The sequence below is a fragment of the Phalacrocorax aristotelis genome, chromosome Z (genome assembly GCF_949628215.1).
Source record: "Phalacrocorax aristotelis chromosome Z, bGulAri2.1, whole genome shotgun sequence".
NCBI lineage: Eukaryota > Metazoa > Chordata > Aves > Suliformes > Phalacrocoracidae > Phalacrocorax > Phalacrocorax aristotelis.
In genome coordinates, this window is record NC_134311.1 from 57,080,300 (window position 1) to 57,093,415 (window position 13,116).

Here is a 13,116-nt window from a genome sequence, read left to right on the forward strand (position 1 = left end):
CAATAGTGTTTTAGCCGCAGAGCAGGTAAGAGTTATCAAGTCCTACTTCTTCCCACTATCTCTAAGCTGTACCACTCTAAAAGACAGATAAGAATGTCATCCATTTCAGTAGCCTAGTCCTTTGCTAGCACTAGTGAAAATGCTTTCATTTCTATGGAAGATGTTCTTCATTGAAGGGCAGTTCTGCTTGTGAAAACAGCATGTATGTCATGTCTTACTTTTCACATATCAGATTTTTTCATCTACAGATATACAGGTGTTCTGTTCTTGGTTAACAGCTATTTAATCTCACCCCAGTACCTGAAAGATGAGGTCTCTTTCCTGGCATATGTTCGGTTGACAATAATACAGAGTTCGTGTAGTTTCATTAAAATTCCAGAAGGGCTTGTATTGATTGTATTTATGTTAACTTTATGTTAACTCACATGCAAGAAAGATAAATTAAAGGTAGGAGGGGTCAATGTGGCAGTTTCAAATACCAGTATTTACAAAGTGCCTCCATGATGTGCAGATGTATGAAAGCAGAATTGCTTTTTATATGTGGCCATTCATGCTTGACTTAGAAGTGATAATTAACCAGCAGTAAGCCAGTAATAAAGCCACAGACCCCAGCCATCCCTTAAATGTACCTGCATTGCAGTAAGTCAAGCTGCAGATAAATGTCACATGATATCATTCCCTGGCTGTGGAGCACAGACAAGGAGCCAATATTAAATCTGACCACAACACAGGCTTGGCTTCACATGATTTCTAGCACTCAGGGCTCAGGTTACTCTGAGACAGCATTTGTATGTTTCTTGTTACTTCTGCAAAATTACTGAGAAAACATTAAGATAGCAAAATGTTTACCTCCTGAATTTCAAGTGTAGGAACATAGCTTCACAGTAAATGAAATGAACTATGGATGGCATCTGTCAGATTTTGCAGGTTATCTTGACAAACAGAAGTTTTCCTCTGAATCTTGCTGATCGGCCCTAAATATTTATAAAATGAGCCTTCAATTGTACAGTAAAATGTGACATTTCTAATTAATGGAAAGTCATATGCTAGTTTTCAACAGATCTAGCTGTATAAGTTTGCTGTAATAGGAAGCTGTTATCAAAGGAAGTTAACCTTCCTTTCAGATTTATGCCAGCTAATTAAGACTAAGTACTTTTATACATTATAAATTGCACCTGAGCAGACAGCCACCTTGCTTTCATGAAAGGTCAAGAAGGACTAAGGAAAAGTTCTGAGTCTTTGATGCCGGTTGTCCCTTGGACTGCTTTTGTTTCCACATCTAATTCAACCAGTGATTTTGAGGAATTTTGGTTTATAGGAAATATCTTTAAAATTCTAATAAAAAATCATGACACTGCATAATCTATTAGCCTCATAATTACCTGCATTATCTGCCTTCTTATGGGCTTGTTCCTGCAATCTCTTGAGGACCGTCATGAAGCTCTGAGTACCCTCAGTCTCTATCAAAGTTGCACTGGAATTCATAGTGTTCCACAACGTGTATAGACACTCAGCACCTTGTTGAACTGCACTCACTTTTTTTTTGTTTGGAAACAGTTTTGTGACTGTTCCAGTTGCTATTTCTGTGCTTGTCTTTGTATTCAGTGAGATACTTGAACTTGATTTAGCAATTGTTCCAATGGGGACTCATCGCAAACCAAAAAATATTCACCTAAACTAAGTTGTGTGTAAAAATTTTATAAAATAATGTGCTTATGTTAGTGAAACATTTTAAATTTCAGGATCACTTAGGTGAATTGCTAAAATCACTGGAAGAAAAGTCAATGAAGATTGAAGAGTTTGTGAGTGATATTGAATTGTTATTTAACTCTGTTGAGGTAAGTCCAGTGTTTTCTTTCCCTTTACAAAATTATTTCTAAGATATGCTTCCTTGTTTGGTAATGTCATTGCTTCCACTAAAACAGACTGTTTCTCCAGTCCTCAAACTGACCTCTCCCACTGGAAGGTGTTAACTTTAACGGAATAAAAGGATTGAGGTTTTTTGCACATTATTGCAAAGTGGAATATATGTCTGTTAAGCACTGGGGGAAAAGTTCCCTTAATTTTGTTTATGCTTATAAAAAACTCACACTGTTTTTGTCTTTGTGTAGAATCCTGTGTGAAACATCTAAATGAGTTGCCCAATGTCTTACCTTCTTAATGTCCAAGTTCTTAAGCCTTGAGTACTCTATTAATTTCAGTTGAAAGTATGGATTTTTAGCTTTTTTGTAGTCAGATTACCTGTCTCAATGTTTAGATATAAAAGTTTAATTTTAAACGCTAACAGTAAAAAAAAAATCTGCCATTGTTTTTAATGTATTTCTTTAGTGTTATTTCTCCTAGATGAACTTGCTTACAGAAATAAAGTTCTCTTATTCTCAGAATGCCAGAAGGAGTCTGGTGGATGGCTCATGTATGAGTAATTGAGAGTTTCTGTGTATTCATTAAATGTAATTTTATTCTGCAGATCAATTTACATCTGTTTTTACTTTGCAGGAAAACTGTAAGAAAAATGCAGAGTTATTGGAAAAGCAGAATGAAGAGTTGCTTAAGAAAGTGATAATGCAATATGATGAGAAATCAGAGAACTTTGAAGAAGTGAAGAAGATGAAAATGGAATATTTGTATGAGCAGATGGTTAACTTCCAGCAAACTGTTGATTCAGCAAAGGAAACTTTGGAAACAACAGTAAAAGAAATGGAAGAACTTGATGGATTTGTTTTCCTAAATGTAAGTAAAAATGGCTATCATACTGTAGGTTTTATAATACTAGTTAGGAAAGAACTTATACAGTACCTAGGCTGAGAAGGAATTATTTACCTTCATTTTTTTTAAGACAGATAAATCCTTCAAGCTCAGCTATTCCACTCTGAAACTGCTAGATCATTTGCTTTTGTCATGTGAATGCTCAAACAGAATTGTAAAGATGATGCATAGGATGAAAATGTGTCTTATGCCATTAAAATGGTTCTGTCTTGTTTTGTGACAAGAAGGCTAAGAGGCACTTTGCTAATTTATCTAGAATTAATTGTCCACTGAGGAGTAAGAAATGTTGTGGTAAAAGGTACTTTATGAAAAATAAAGGTGAAAAAAAATGTATACTTTAAAATTACCTAAACCGGAAGCAGAGCCGTTGAGTTGTGGGGCTTGTTGTTTTGGTTGGGTTTGTTTGTTTTGTTTTGTTTTTTAATGAGCAGACACAGACAGTAGTTATGTACTCAAATTATTGAGGCTGTGATAAGTATTTACTGCTGAAAAAGAGTAAGCGGCCATGTGGTGCTTAGTTGCCAGCTGGGGTTAAACCACGGCAATGGGCTAGGTTTAGGAATGTGCATGTGAGATGCATGTCTGTAATGGTCCTTTTTGAATGTAAAAAACATCCCTGGTGAATCTGCATGACTTGACTTACCTAGTTTGTACAGTCATCAGTCATAAGCTGGTGTCAGGGGGCTTTGCAGGTTAATCATTAATGGCCTGGGTCCTCCAGGATTTGTGCTGCAAGACTTGTCCTTACATGGGCTGTGACACTTTCTCCTTTATAGAATTGTATCAGCAATCTTGAAGGGGATGGGATTTCTGGGACAATGATCTTCTACCATTATGAAATTAGTGTGTAGTCTGGAAGTTGCAAAAAAACTATCCTGGTATGCAAGACATTAAAAGTTCAAATTACTGCCTAAAGACTGATCATTCATGCAAAATAAAATAGCGTTCCAAATGCAAACCCCCAGCCCATATGCCAGTAATTACAGAAATGGTGGAGCAATATTTGGCTTTCTCCCCTGCTCCAAGGTACACAATGTCTTAGTATCCTGTAACCAAATAAATGCCATGGGAGATTGGCTGTTTTGGAATGGATGAGAAATACATCTTATTTTCCTGAACTTTGTGAGGTGCTGGATGAGTGCTTTGGCAAAAAAATAACTTTGTAATCTGAAATTCTTTTGTGGGGTATGAAGATTATTATATATTCCCTGTCCCTTTCTGTTAGTGATAGGGGACAGAGTTTTTCTGTCCATGAGTCAGGAAATGTTTGCTGAAGATTCATGGAGCACGGGAGAAACTCTCACTCCATGAGTACAGATCTCATGCAGGTCTAGTAACCAGAAGTTATGAAGGAGATTTCAGCTAGAATTTGGATTTAAGTGTTCTTAATGTGCAAGTGATTTCTTTCTGTAAAAGCCTTGGTTTAAGAAAGTATTTGACTGTGTGTCTTTAAACCTGGATATTGAATACTGACCCATCAGGAGTTTAAAACCAGCTTTAGACTATAATAGCCTGCTGAGCTGGAGCTTTGAATCACAGAATCACAGAAACACAGGTTGGAAGGGACCTCAGGGATCACCTAGTCCAACCTTTCTAGGAAGAGCACAGGCTAGACAAGATGGCCCAGCACCCTGTCCAGATGACTCTTGAAGGTATCCAATGTGGCCAAGTCAACCACTTCCCTGGGGAGATTATTCCAATGGTGACTGTCCTCACTGTGAAGAATTTTCCTCTCATGTCCAATCAGAATCTCCCCAAGAACAACTTGTGTCCATTCCCCCTTGTCCTCTCCTTGTGACTCCTTGTAAAAAGGGAGTCTCCATCTTCTTTGTAGCTACAAAGAAGTGGAATATACTTAAGAAACCAGATTCTCTGCTGGTGTGAATGAGCAGCATCACAGACAATACCAAGTCAATAAAGCCATGTGTATATTATGTCTGTAGAGAGTAGCAGGGTGGTTAGATGAGTGGCTTTTCAACATTTTCAGGGCTTTGAAAACTGTTAATACATTTCTTTTTTTCCTCCTTTAGTCATCTAAAGAATTGAATAAAAGGTATATGAAGTATGGGTTAAGTGCACTGTAGTGAGTACTAGGCCTAGCATGCTGGATGCTTCATTTAGTATTTGCAGTCTCTGAAAACACACTGCTAATATTCATGGCTAGTTTTATAAACGTTGCAAATAATGAAATTAAGAGGTTTTATACTTGTTGCTGTAATTGACTGATTTTGAAGTGTTTTGCACGTGTTCTGTAATACATCAATTAAACAAGTGGCATTTTAAAATGTCAGCTTAATTTTATATCTCTACCCAGACATTTTTAAACAGATGTTCCTTGTAGTTATTATTATACACACATATACCAAAAAAACATTTTGACCATGCTTCCATCTCGTCCCTCACTGTTTATTCTTTTTTCACTAGTCTGGTCTGTATTACCTGGTCTCTGGAAGGTTATAATGCAGCGTTACTCACATGGCCGGAGTTGTTGGGCTATATTTCTGAACACAATTACAGAAAAAAACATGAGATTAAAGAGCTTTCAAAAGCTTATCAGGAGACTATGGGATGATGTTTTCCCCTACCTCTTCATTGGCACCCCCTGATTCAGGCTGTTTCAGAGAGCTGTTGCCTCATCTCAGCTGCATCCTGGCCCGCCTGCACATATCAGTAAATACATGCAATTGCAAACACTTCTCTGCCACGTGTGATTTCCTCAAGGGAGTTATTTTGGTCAGACTCATCCTTTATGAGAGAAGTGTTCAATTACAAGCCCATATTCCCCCAATAAATTTTCCAGGGTGAACTACAAATATTCAGACAGGCTGGCTGCAGGCTTCTCCTATGCAAGCCTCCAAACCTCCTTTGCATGCACACCATCACTGGCTTTGCCCAAAGGGCCTGGACATTACGTGGTGCATATCAAACATACCCTTGTCAGTGCTGCCTCAGCCATCACAGTGACACATGTGCTGACACATGTTGGTGGACCAGGGTATAACAATGACATGAGGTTCCAGTTCGTGGTCAAATTCCCAGGAGAGTGGTCTGAAGAGAATGCACAAGACACCCCATTCATGGCTCCCATTAGTCTGCAGACTTAGTACTATACATTTGGAGTCTCCTGTTCTAAGTCAAAGCTGACAGTCCAGGCATATATCTGCATGTAGTTGATTGCATAAGAATTGAGCAGGTATAACGTAACAAAAAGATTTTCCCTAAAGTTAAGTTTCCTTAAACTTAAAGTTTATTTCCTTAAACTTAAAGCTTATTCTATTTTGTGCATGGGTTTTGTTGTTACTTTGATAATACCTGACTTGCTAAAAAAGTTTAGGAATAAGTCTATATAACAATGCATGTCTTTCTAAAGAAAGTATACTTTATATTTGTTGTGCTTTGTTAAGATTATGCATAATTAACCACTTTGGTGACTGAAAAAAAGGAGGGGTGAAAGGTAAAATTCAGTTGCTCTGAAAAAAAAATCTAATTTCCTTGAAGCTGCTTCTGCCTCAGAGTTAAAAATATGTTGGGTTTTTTTTCCTATAATAAACTCAGCAAATACAGGGTAATTAAGTGGAATCCATCTTCCTTCTCATGTTTTTTTTTTTGCGTGTCACAAGCAGCTGCTTTACATTATGTCTCTAGAGTCAGCTGCTGTAGTTTAGCTCTAAAGTTTGTAACCTTTAAAGGCACTGCATTAGTAAGTCTGAAGTCCTTGCTCATGGGAGCCTTGCTATGAAATTCAAATTCTCACGGGTCAACTGTACTCTCTCTGCACTCCTGATCTGAATCACAAGATACTTTAAATATTCAAAATCAGAGAAACAGCTTCTCCTTGCATGTTGTCCTCAAGTTTCTTGGGAATATTTAGAGAAGCATATGTTGCATGGTCTTTTCTTCTGGCCTTTGGAAACTATGTGACACCACAAGGAATTTTTACATCTATGTGTTTTCTTCCAAATAGGTTACTTTCTGCCATGGATACTACTCTCTCTTTAGAAAAGGTTCCCAGTGCTTTTTCACTGTTTGAGCACTACGCAGACAGTCCAGGACAAAGCAACGTGCACTCCTTAAGGGTGGCTGGTAAGCATTGCTGAATATTGTCTTTACAAAAACTAATGTTTTGGCAATGCTTTGGAAGTTTTATGAAGCTAAAACCAGAATCTATTTGAGAAGTAAAGATTTGTAAACCATGTAATTAGCAGAGTTAAATGTAAAATGAAGTCTAATTGTGCACAAGTGTTTGGCTTATATTATAGTAGGACACTAAGATGAGCAACAGAGGGAAAAGTGCTAAAGTGGGGGATTCTTGCATCATTTAAGATATCTGTACCTCAGACTAGTAGAAGGTCTCTATCTGTAAATTTCCCAGGGCTAAAGAAGTTGCCGTACTCTTGCAGGCAGGGACAGAAGAGGCAATCAAAGGGTCTCCTGAGCTCTCTTCCTCCATGGAGGGCCGGTCTATCATTGCTGGTGTGGGGAGGAGAGTGGGGAGCTGGCTGTGGCTGAAGTCCCTGGGCTTGTGCCAAGTGAACAAAGGCACCTGAAACCCCCATGGGATGTGAAGGGAAAGTGGTTAACTATAGCTGGAAACAGCCTCTGCTTCAGAAGGCAGTGGTGAAAATTGCACCCGATAAGGGATTTTATTCACCTCTATTTGATATTTCATATCCTGTAAATAGACTGCCTGTGTGGGCTTTCAGCTCTGCCTGTACATGTACCTATAGAAATTAGCCAGAACTGGACAGCTGTCAGCGAAGAGTTTGTCAACACCAGTCTGTGGATTCATGTTCCTCATGATGGGGTCTCACTCCAGTGCTTCTTTCTCAAGAGAAGGTTTGGTCTGGGAGCTTGCACCTCATTGTCATGCTTTATGACATCCTAGTCACCATCACATGCAGCGCTGCCATCGTAGTCACTCTCTGGCTTTCAAGTGATGCCTCTCTCTCACGTGTTCAGTCCCTGAGCACTGGAACTAGAGCATAGATTTCCCTAAGATGCTTTGTTTCCTGGCTGGATTTTCAAGTGCCTAATGGGACAGTTGAGAAGTGCTATCCTGCACAGACTCTCTGGTGTCTAATAAGAGTGGAATACACTCAGTAGTGTCACAGTGGGGAGATCGCCTCTCTCCTCTACCCCACTACTTTTATCAGACCTAGACGAAATTAATATATCTGAGACCTTAACTTCCTTTTCAGAGTTGTATGAATTTGCCTGTGGCATTCAGAGCTTCTCAGGTGAGGTTGGACAGGCATTTGTGCATGCAGCATTATCTCAGCCTCATTTCTTTAGGAAGTCAGATAAAAGCATCTTTTTTATAACCCACTCTCAGCCAGAGTCAACTTAGTGGTGCAAATGTGCTATGTGTCTTGGTTTAGTTCCTAAACTCCCTCTTGCAGTCTCATGAGTGCAACTGTTCTTTCCTCCTGGGCTGCTACCTATGGGCAAGGTATCCAGGAGGACAGACCCTGTCATGCTGTATTTACTTTTCACACAAGTCACTCCAACATGTTTTTCCCCAAACTGCTGAGATCCACTTCTCAGTTTGAACTGCATTAGTTACTGTGTTTGCCGAACACCAAGTGGCTCCAGACCAGTTTGCTTTGACAAGCTGGAAGTGAATGGCTGTCCACTAGCAAGCGACCTTCAAAGTTCTCATCCTCTATACTTTCTTTTCTTTCTCTTTATAAAATACCAGGTTTTCATTCGTTACTTCCACTACCAAGTATTTCAATTGCTATTGTGATTTTTACTTTGGTAAACAGTAGACAAAATATATTTTTTTTCAAGATTACACCCTTCCTGAATGAAAATAGAGATAAATGCCTACACGAAATTTTGTTTTGAACTGAATGCCTTGAGCACATCATTTATCACATACTGGAGGCAAATGTCAGACACTGAGAATTTTTTTTTGACTGAAGTAATTTTGTGAAATAAATGTGAATTTTCCATGTTTCTCCAATATACATATTTTTCTGTCAGAAAGTATAGTCTTTTGCTGAACAATTTCATAGAACTTTATTTTCACCACTTCAGAAACATCTTTCCTTCAGAACACCCTCCATTTCTAAATTGTCCATATCCGCTAATGAAAAGACATTTTCCATCAAATCCTTCCTCTTTTCATGTAAGCCACCTCGTTAACAAATGCATAAGCATAAAAAAGCCTTGCAGTATGACATTGAGCATACTAGAACCCAGGCTGTGCTACAAGAAGAGTGGATGAAATTTAAAAATTGAAAAAGTATTATTTCCAAAGCCTGCCGTGAGTCCTGCCCTTTTATACCAGAAGTCAAGGACCTTTTCTGAATGTAATAATCTTCCACTAAAGTCACAGAGGAATGAAAATGCCTTTCTTCTTCAAGTCCACAAAGTCAAGGAAATGTTGTTTCTCATTACATTGGAAAGGGCTAAATATCCATAAAATATTGGGGATTATTATTTCTCCTCCTGGGAGCTGTGCATACTAAGCTTGAAAGACGTTCTTCTTTACATCACAGCTCTTCAATGAAAACTGAACTGATGAGAAAATGTCACTCTTTTCTGTTGAAAAATATTATTTAGTCAAATGTGGTACAAATAACTAATTTCTTTGATTAAAATCCATTTTAAAAGGACTTGCACATTGATAACATAAACGTTCTGTTTCTCAAGAGAATAGTTCAACTTCTTGCTTTAAAAATACTTCTTTCAAAAGTTTGTTTCATATTATGCAACAGGAATTTAGAAACCAAATACTTCTCAATGTTAACAAACTGAATTTTGATCTATCCTTTTTTTTTTTTCAGAAGTTTCGTTCATTAAGCTAGCTTCTGTTCCAACTTGGCATAATAATAAATCTTGCATTTGTGGGGTTTCTGTGATCATAAATAGCGGTTTCTAGGCAACTTCATGGGGAAAAAAAAAAGCTGGTTTCCCCACTGGGTCTACTGAAAGGAAGTCTTTTCCTAAATATGATCAGTTTTTAAATTGACCAGCTCTAGATGAAGTCAAAAGACAAAATTCAGATTGTTTTTAGCAATGAGAAGGATAATTTTTTTCAATGGGAAGCAGATGTAATCCTACTGTACTGGTAGCTCTCTGTGAAAACCATAAGGAAACAGCCAGCATCTGCATTTGCCTTGTTCATGCCACAGGGGATCATCATCATTACTATGAAGATAACAGAAAAAAGGCAAAAGCTTTCTGCTGAGATTCTAAGAGAATTCATGCAATATGGAAATCTACTGGGTGAAGAAATAGAACCATATATTTTTGTTCCCTGCAATCACTTTAACAATGAACATCTTTTGGGGATTTTGGCTTCTTTCTTTCCCTTCCCTCTCTTTTAACCCATAATCATAGAAGGGAACAATATCTTATCAGGGATGGATCTGTGCCAATCAGGAGACAAAGTTTATATGAAATTTGGGGAACCTTGGAGGTCTTTGAAGCACTCTTTGTGAAGGATGCTCCTTGTTGTCCTGTGAGGTTCAGGTGCTTTGGCAGAGCTAGAGTTCACCTACACACGAAGGATACTCTGTCCACTGGGTCTATGGGGAAAATGACCATTCCAGGCAGGAGCACCTGGTAGTGAACCTGCAGTAGGAGTACACCTCTGGGCAGGGGTGGACACAAGGCTGCAGGGAGCCTCCTGCTCCCCAGGCTGTTAGTGCGGGAGCTATGAACCTTCCTTTAACTAAAGCACATCCCTGCTGCTGTAAATCTCAGTGGATTTGACACACTGCATGAATCCTTTCCTGGTGTGGCACGTCCTTTCCCCTGCCCACCTTTCTGGGATCAGCTACATATGTCTGTCTCTGGAGGAAACTTTCTTCTTCTGTAAGCTCCCTCTCCCCGTCAGTGAGCCATCCCATGCTGTTTGCTACAAAAAAGTGCTTTCAGTCTCCACTTTCATGAGCATCCCCTTCATAGGTTGTCCTTTCCCCTGGAGCTTATGTTGCAAGGCATGGTCAGGTAATAGAGAAGGTGGTCACCCAAAGGAGCCTGTGTTAGGCTCCAGGGTCTTCTGGCCTTTCTGATGAGGTGGCCTGAAGTTATCAAGAGTCTTTTGGGATTTCATCATCATGTGTGCCTCAAGGTGGAGTGCAGAGCTGGAGACCTCTCCCTGTGTCTGAAGGGTCTGCAGGGGAAAGGAGAGGGATTGCTGGAGTTGTAGGACAGCTGTGCATGTCCAGGATTGCCACAGCCCTGGGAGCCTCCCTTGTGGAGGTCGGAAACAAGCAGCCATGCCATGACTCATTGTGTGATGGTTCTGCTCCATAAGAAAGGACCCCAAGAGCTGGGAACAGCGTGGACACATGCTTTGTGCTGTGTTCAGCTGGTCCCAGTACTAGGACTAGATCTTATTTTGTCTGGATTGTGAGGGAAATGGCCAGATTCTGATGCCAAGCAATTAACATTTCTGTTCCTATTTTAGGAGGACCTATTGCTCTAAAACTGCACCAGTATTATCCATATTTCATGTACTTGCTGTACTTGTTCTGTGGAAATAAGCAACCTGAGTGAAAATAAGCAACCAGGTTGCCTCATGAATGTGTAGGTAATTTGTCTGAAAATACAGGAATGAGAATAACAATGGGAGACTTTCCTCTCAGTCCCACAGACACCAACTGTTGTACCTCAGGAACCAAATTCGGCCACCAGCACCTCCATTGCTGTTTACTGGGCTGTGAGTGATGGCGATGTCATCAACTGCTTCCAGGTCTACTGTATGGAGGAGCCACAAGCCAGCAAAGACACAGGCGGTGCGTAAGGTCTTGCCTTCACAACAGCAGGAGTACTTTCTTCTCTGGTCTGGGGTCACCAGAGCAGAGGCCAAACTGCAGGGGAGGGCCCAGGATGCAGAAAAAAAAGGCACTGTGAAGACATCATGTGTAGGACTAAGGATGTGTAATGGTGGAAGAGAGCATAAGGTAGAAGCCAGTCCTTTTCCTCCCCTTTGTCACCCAAAATGCAAGATAAATATCATGGTCGATAAAGTACAGGGCAGTTTTTTGCAGAGAAACAGCAACATCTGGACTGAGGTGCCCTTCTGTGAAGTAGCCTGACCTTCAGGGAGGATGTGTCCATGCTGCCCCGTGGGTACTGCAATAGAGTTCCCAAAAGGGTGGGCTTCATTAGGGTTTTGGGGCCCTGCATGTACTTTGGAAATGTGTCATAATTTTAAAAATTACAGAAAAAGGTAATCAAGATTTCCACATTATTTCCACATGTAGACAATGATGTTTCTTCAAAATGACATTAAAATATTCCAAATGTTAAATATGAAATTGAGAAAAGAGGATTGAAATGCTCATTAATTAAGAAGCTCAGACTCATCATAAAGTCACTTTTACCAACTGGGCTCTGCACAAATCTGTGTGTGCATGTGTATGTGGGGAGATGTGTGTGTATGCTGAATGATGCTAATGAAGGACTTCTTATAATAGCTAATTTATAGCTCAGGGCTATAAAGTCCATTATGGGAAACTGTTATGTTGCAGAGCATTGACACCAGGGTTGACAACTGCTGATTGTATGTCCCAAATTTGCAGCCTAGTACTCAGTAGGCTGAGGGCCATAATGTCCCCTTGAGATCAATGGGGTTTGAGTGCACTCAAGAGCACGTCAGAAACTTTCTGTCAAAACTGAGCCAGGGTAAAATCTGCAGATCTTGGCTTGTAACACTTTCTTGATTTTTTAATTGACTGGATTTTACATGTTAGTCAAGAAGCACAGTCATGGGCTCTACCAGTGCAACACATGAGTGTGACATCCCCTGTGTATGTGTGTTCCTCCTAGCTTTGGTGGAAGAGTACCGAGTGACTGTGAAGGAGACCCACTGCATCTTGGAGGACCTGGACCCAGATCACTGCTACAGTGTGTGGGTCATGGCTGTGAATGGTACAGGCTGTAGCTTACCCAGTGAAAAAGCCATTTTTAAAACGGGTATGTACATATTTTGGCATTTAATTATTATTTTCGCATTTGGTTACTATAAGCTTCAGGTCCTTAGGCCAATTCTAGTCCATAGTGCTACTGAAACAAAAGCAGCTGCTTTATTTAGCCCATATGCCAGATAGCAGGAACTCGCAGTTGTTTCCCTTTTTGCTGAGAGATAGCATCATAATTGCTCCTGAGAGGAAGCTTGAAGGCATTGAGATTTGAAGACATTTCCAGGCCTTGTGACTGGGGCACTGGGGCAGCATATGATGAATTTATCTTCTGTGCACACCACAATGCTCCAGGGCAGTTCTGGGAAAGCCACCCAGCAGCTCCCTGCTGCTGCTCCTTCTCCTGTGGAGAATGAGGTGATGGCTGTGGTTTTTGCTTTTCGGCCATGCTCCCAAATACATCTACTTACAT

At 40.0% G+C, this 13,116-nt stretch overlaps 1 protein-coding gene across 1 annotated transcript in view; it reads left to right on the forward strand.

Annotated features, from left to right (window-relative positions):
- CMYA5 (cardiomyopathy associated 5) overlaps positions 1 to 13,116 on the forward strand; it is a 49,321-nt gene that overhangs the window by 21,161 nt on the left and 15,044 nt on the right. The window contains exons 3-8 of the mRNA XM_075078386.1: positions 1,743 to 1,838; positions 2,497 to 2,730; positions 4,797 to 4,819; positions 6,731 to 6,849; positions 11,367 to 11,516; positions 12,553 to 12,699. Of these exons, the coding sequence (XP_074934487.1) occupies positions 1,743 to 1,838; positions 2,497 to 2,730; positions 4,797 to 4,819; positions 6,731 to 6,849; positions 11,367 to 11,516; positions 12,553 to 12,699 (769 nt within the window). The remainder of the gene's footprint in view (positions 1 to 1,742; positions 1,839 to 2,496; positions 2,731 to 4,796; positions 4,820 to 6,730; positions 6,850 to 11,366; positions 11,517 to 12,552; positions 12,700 to 13,116) is intronic.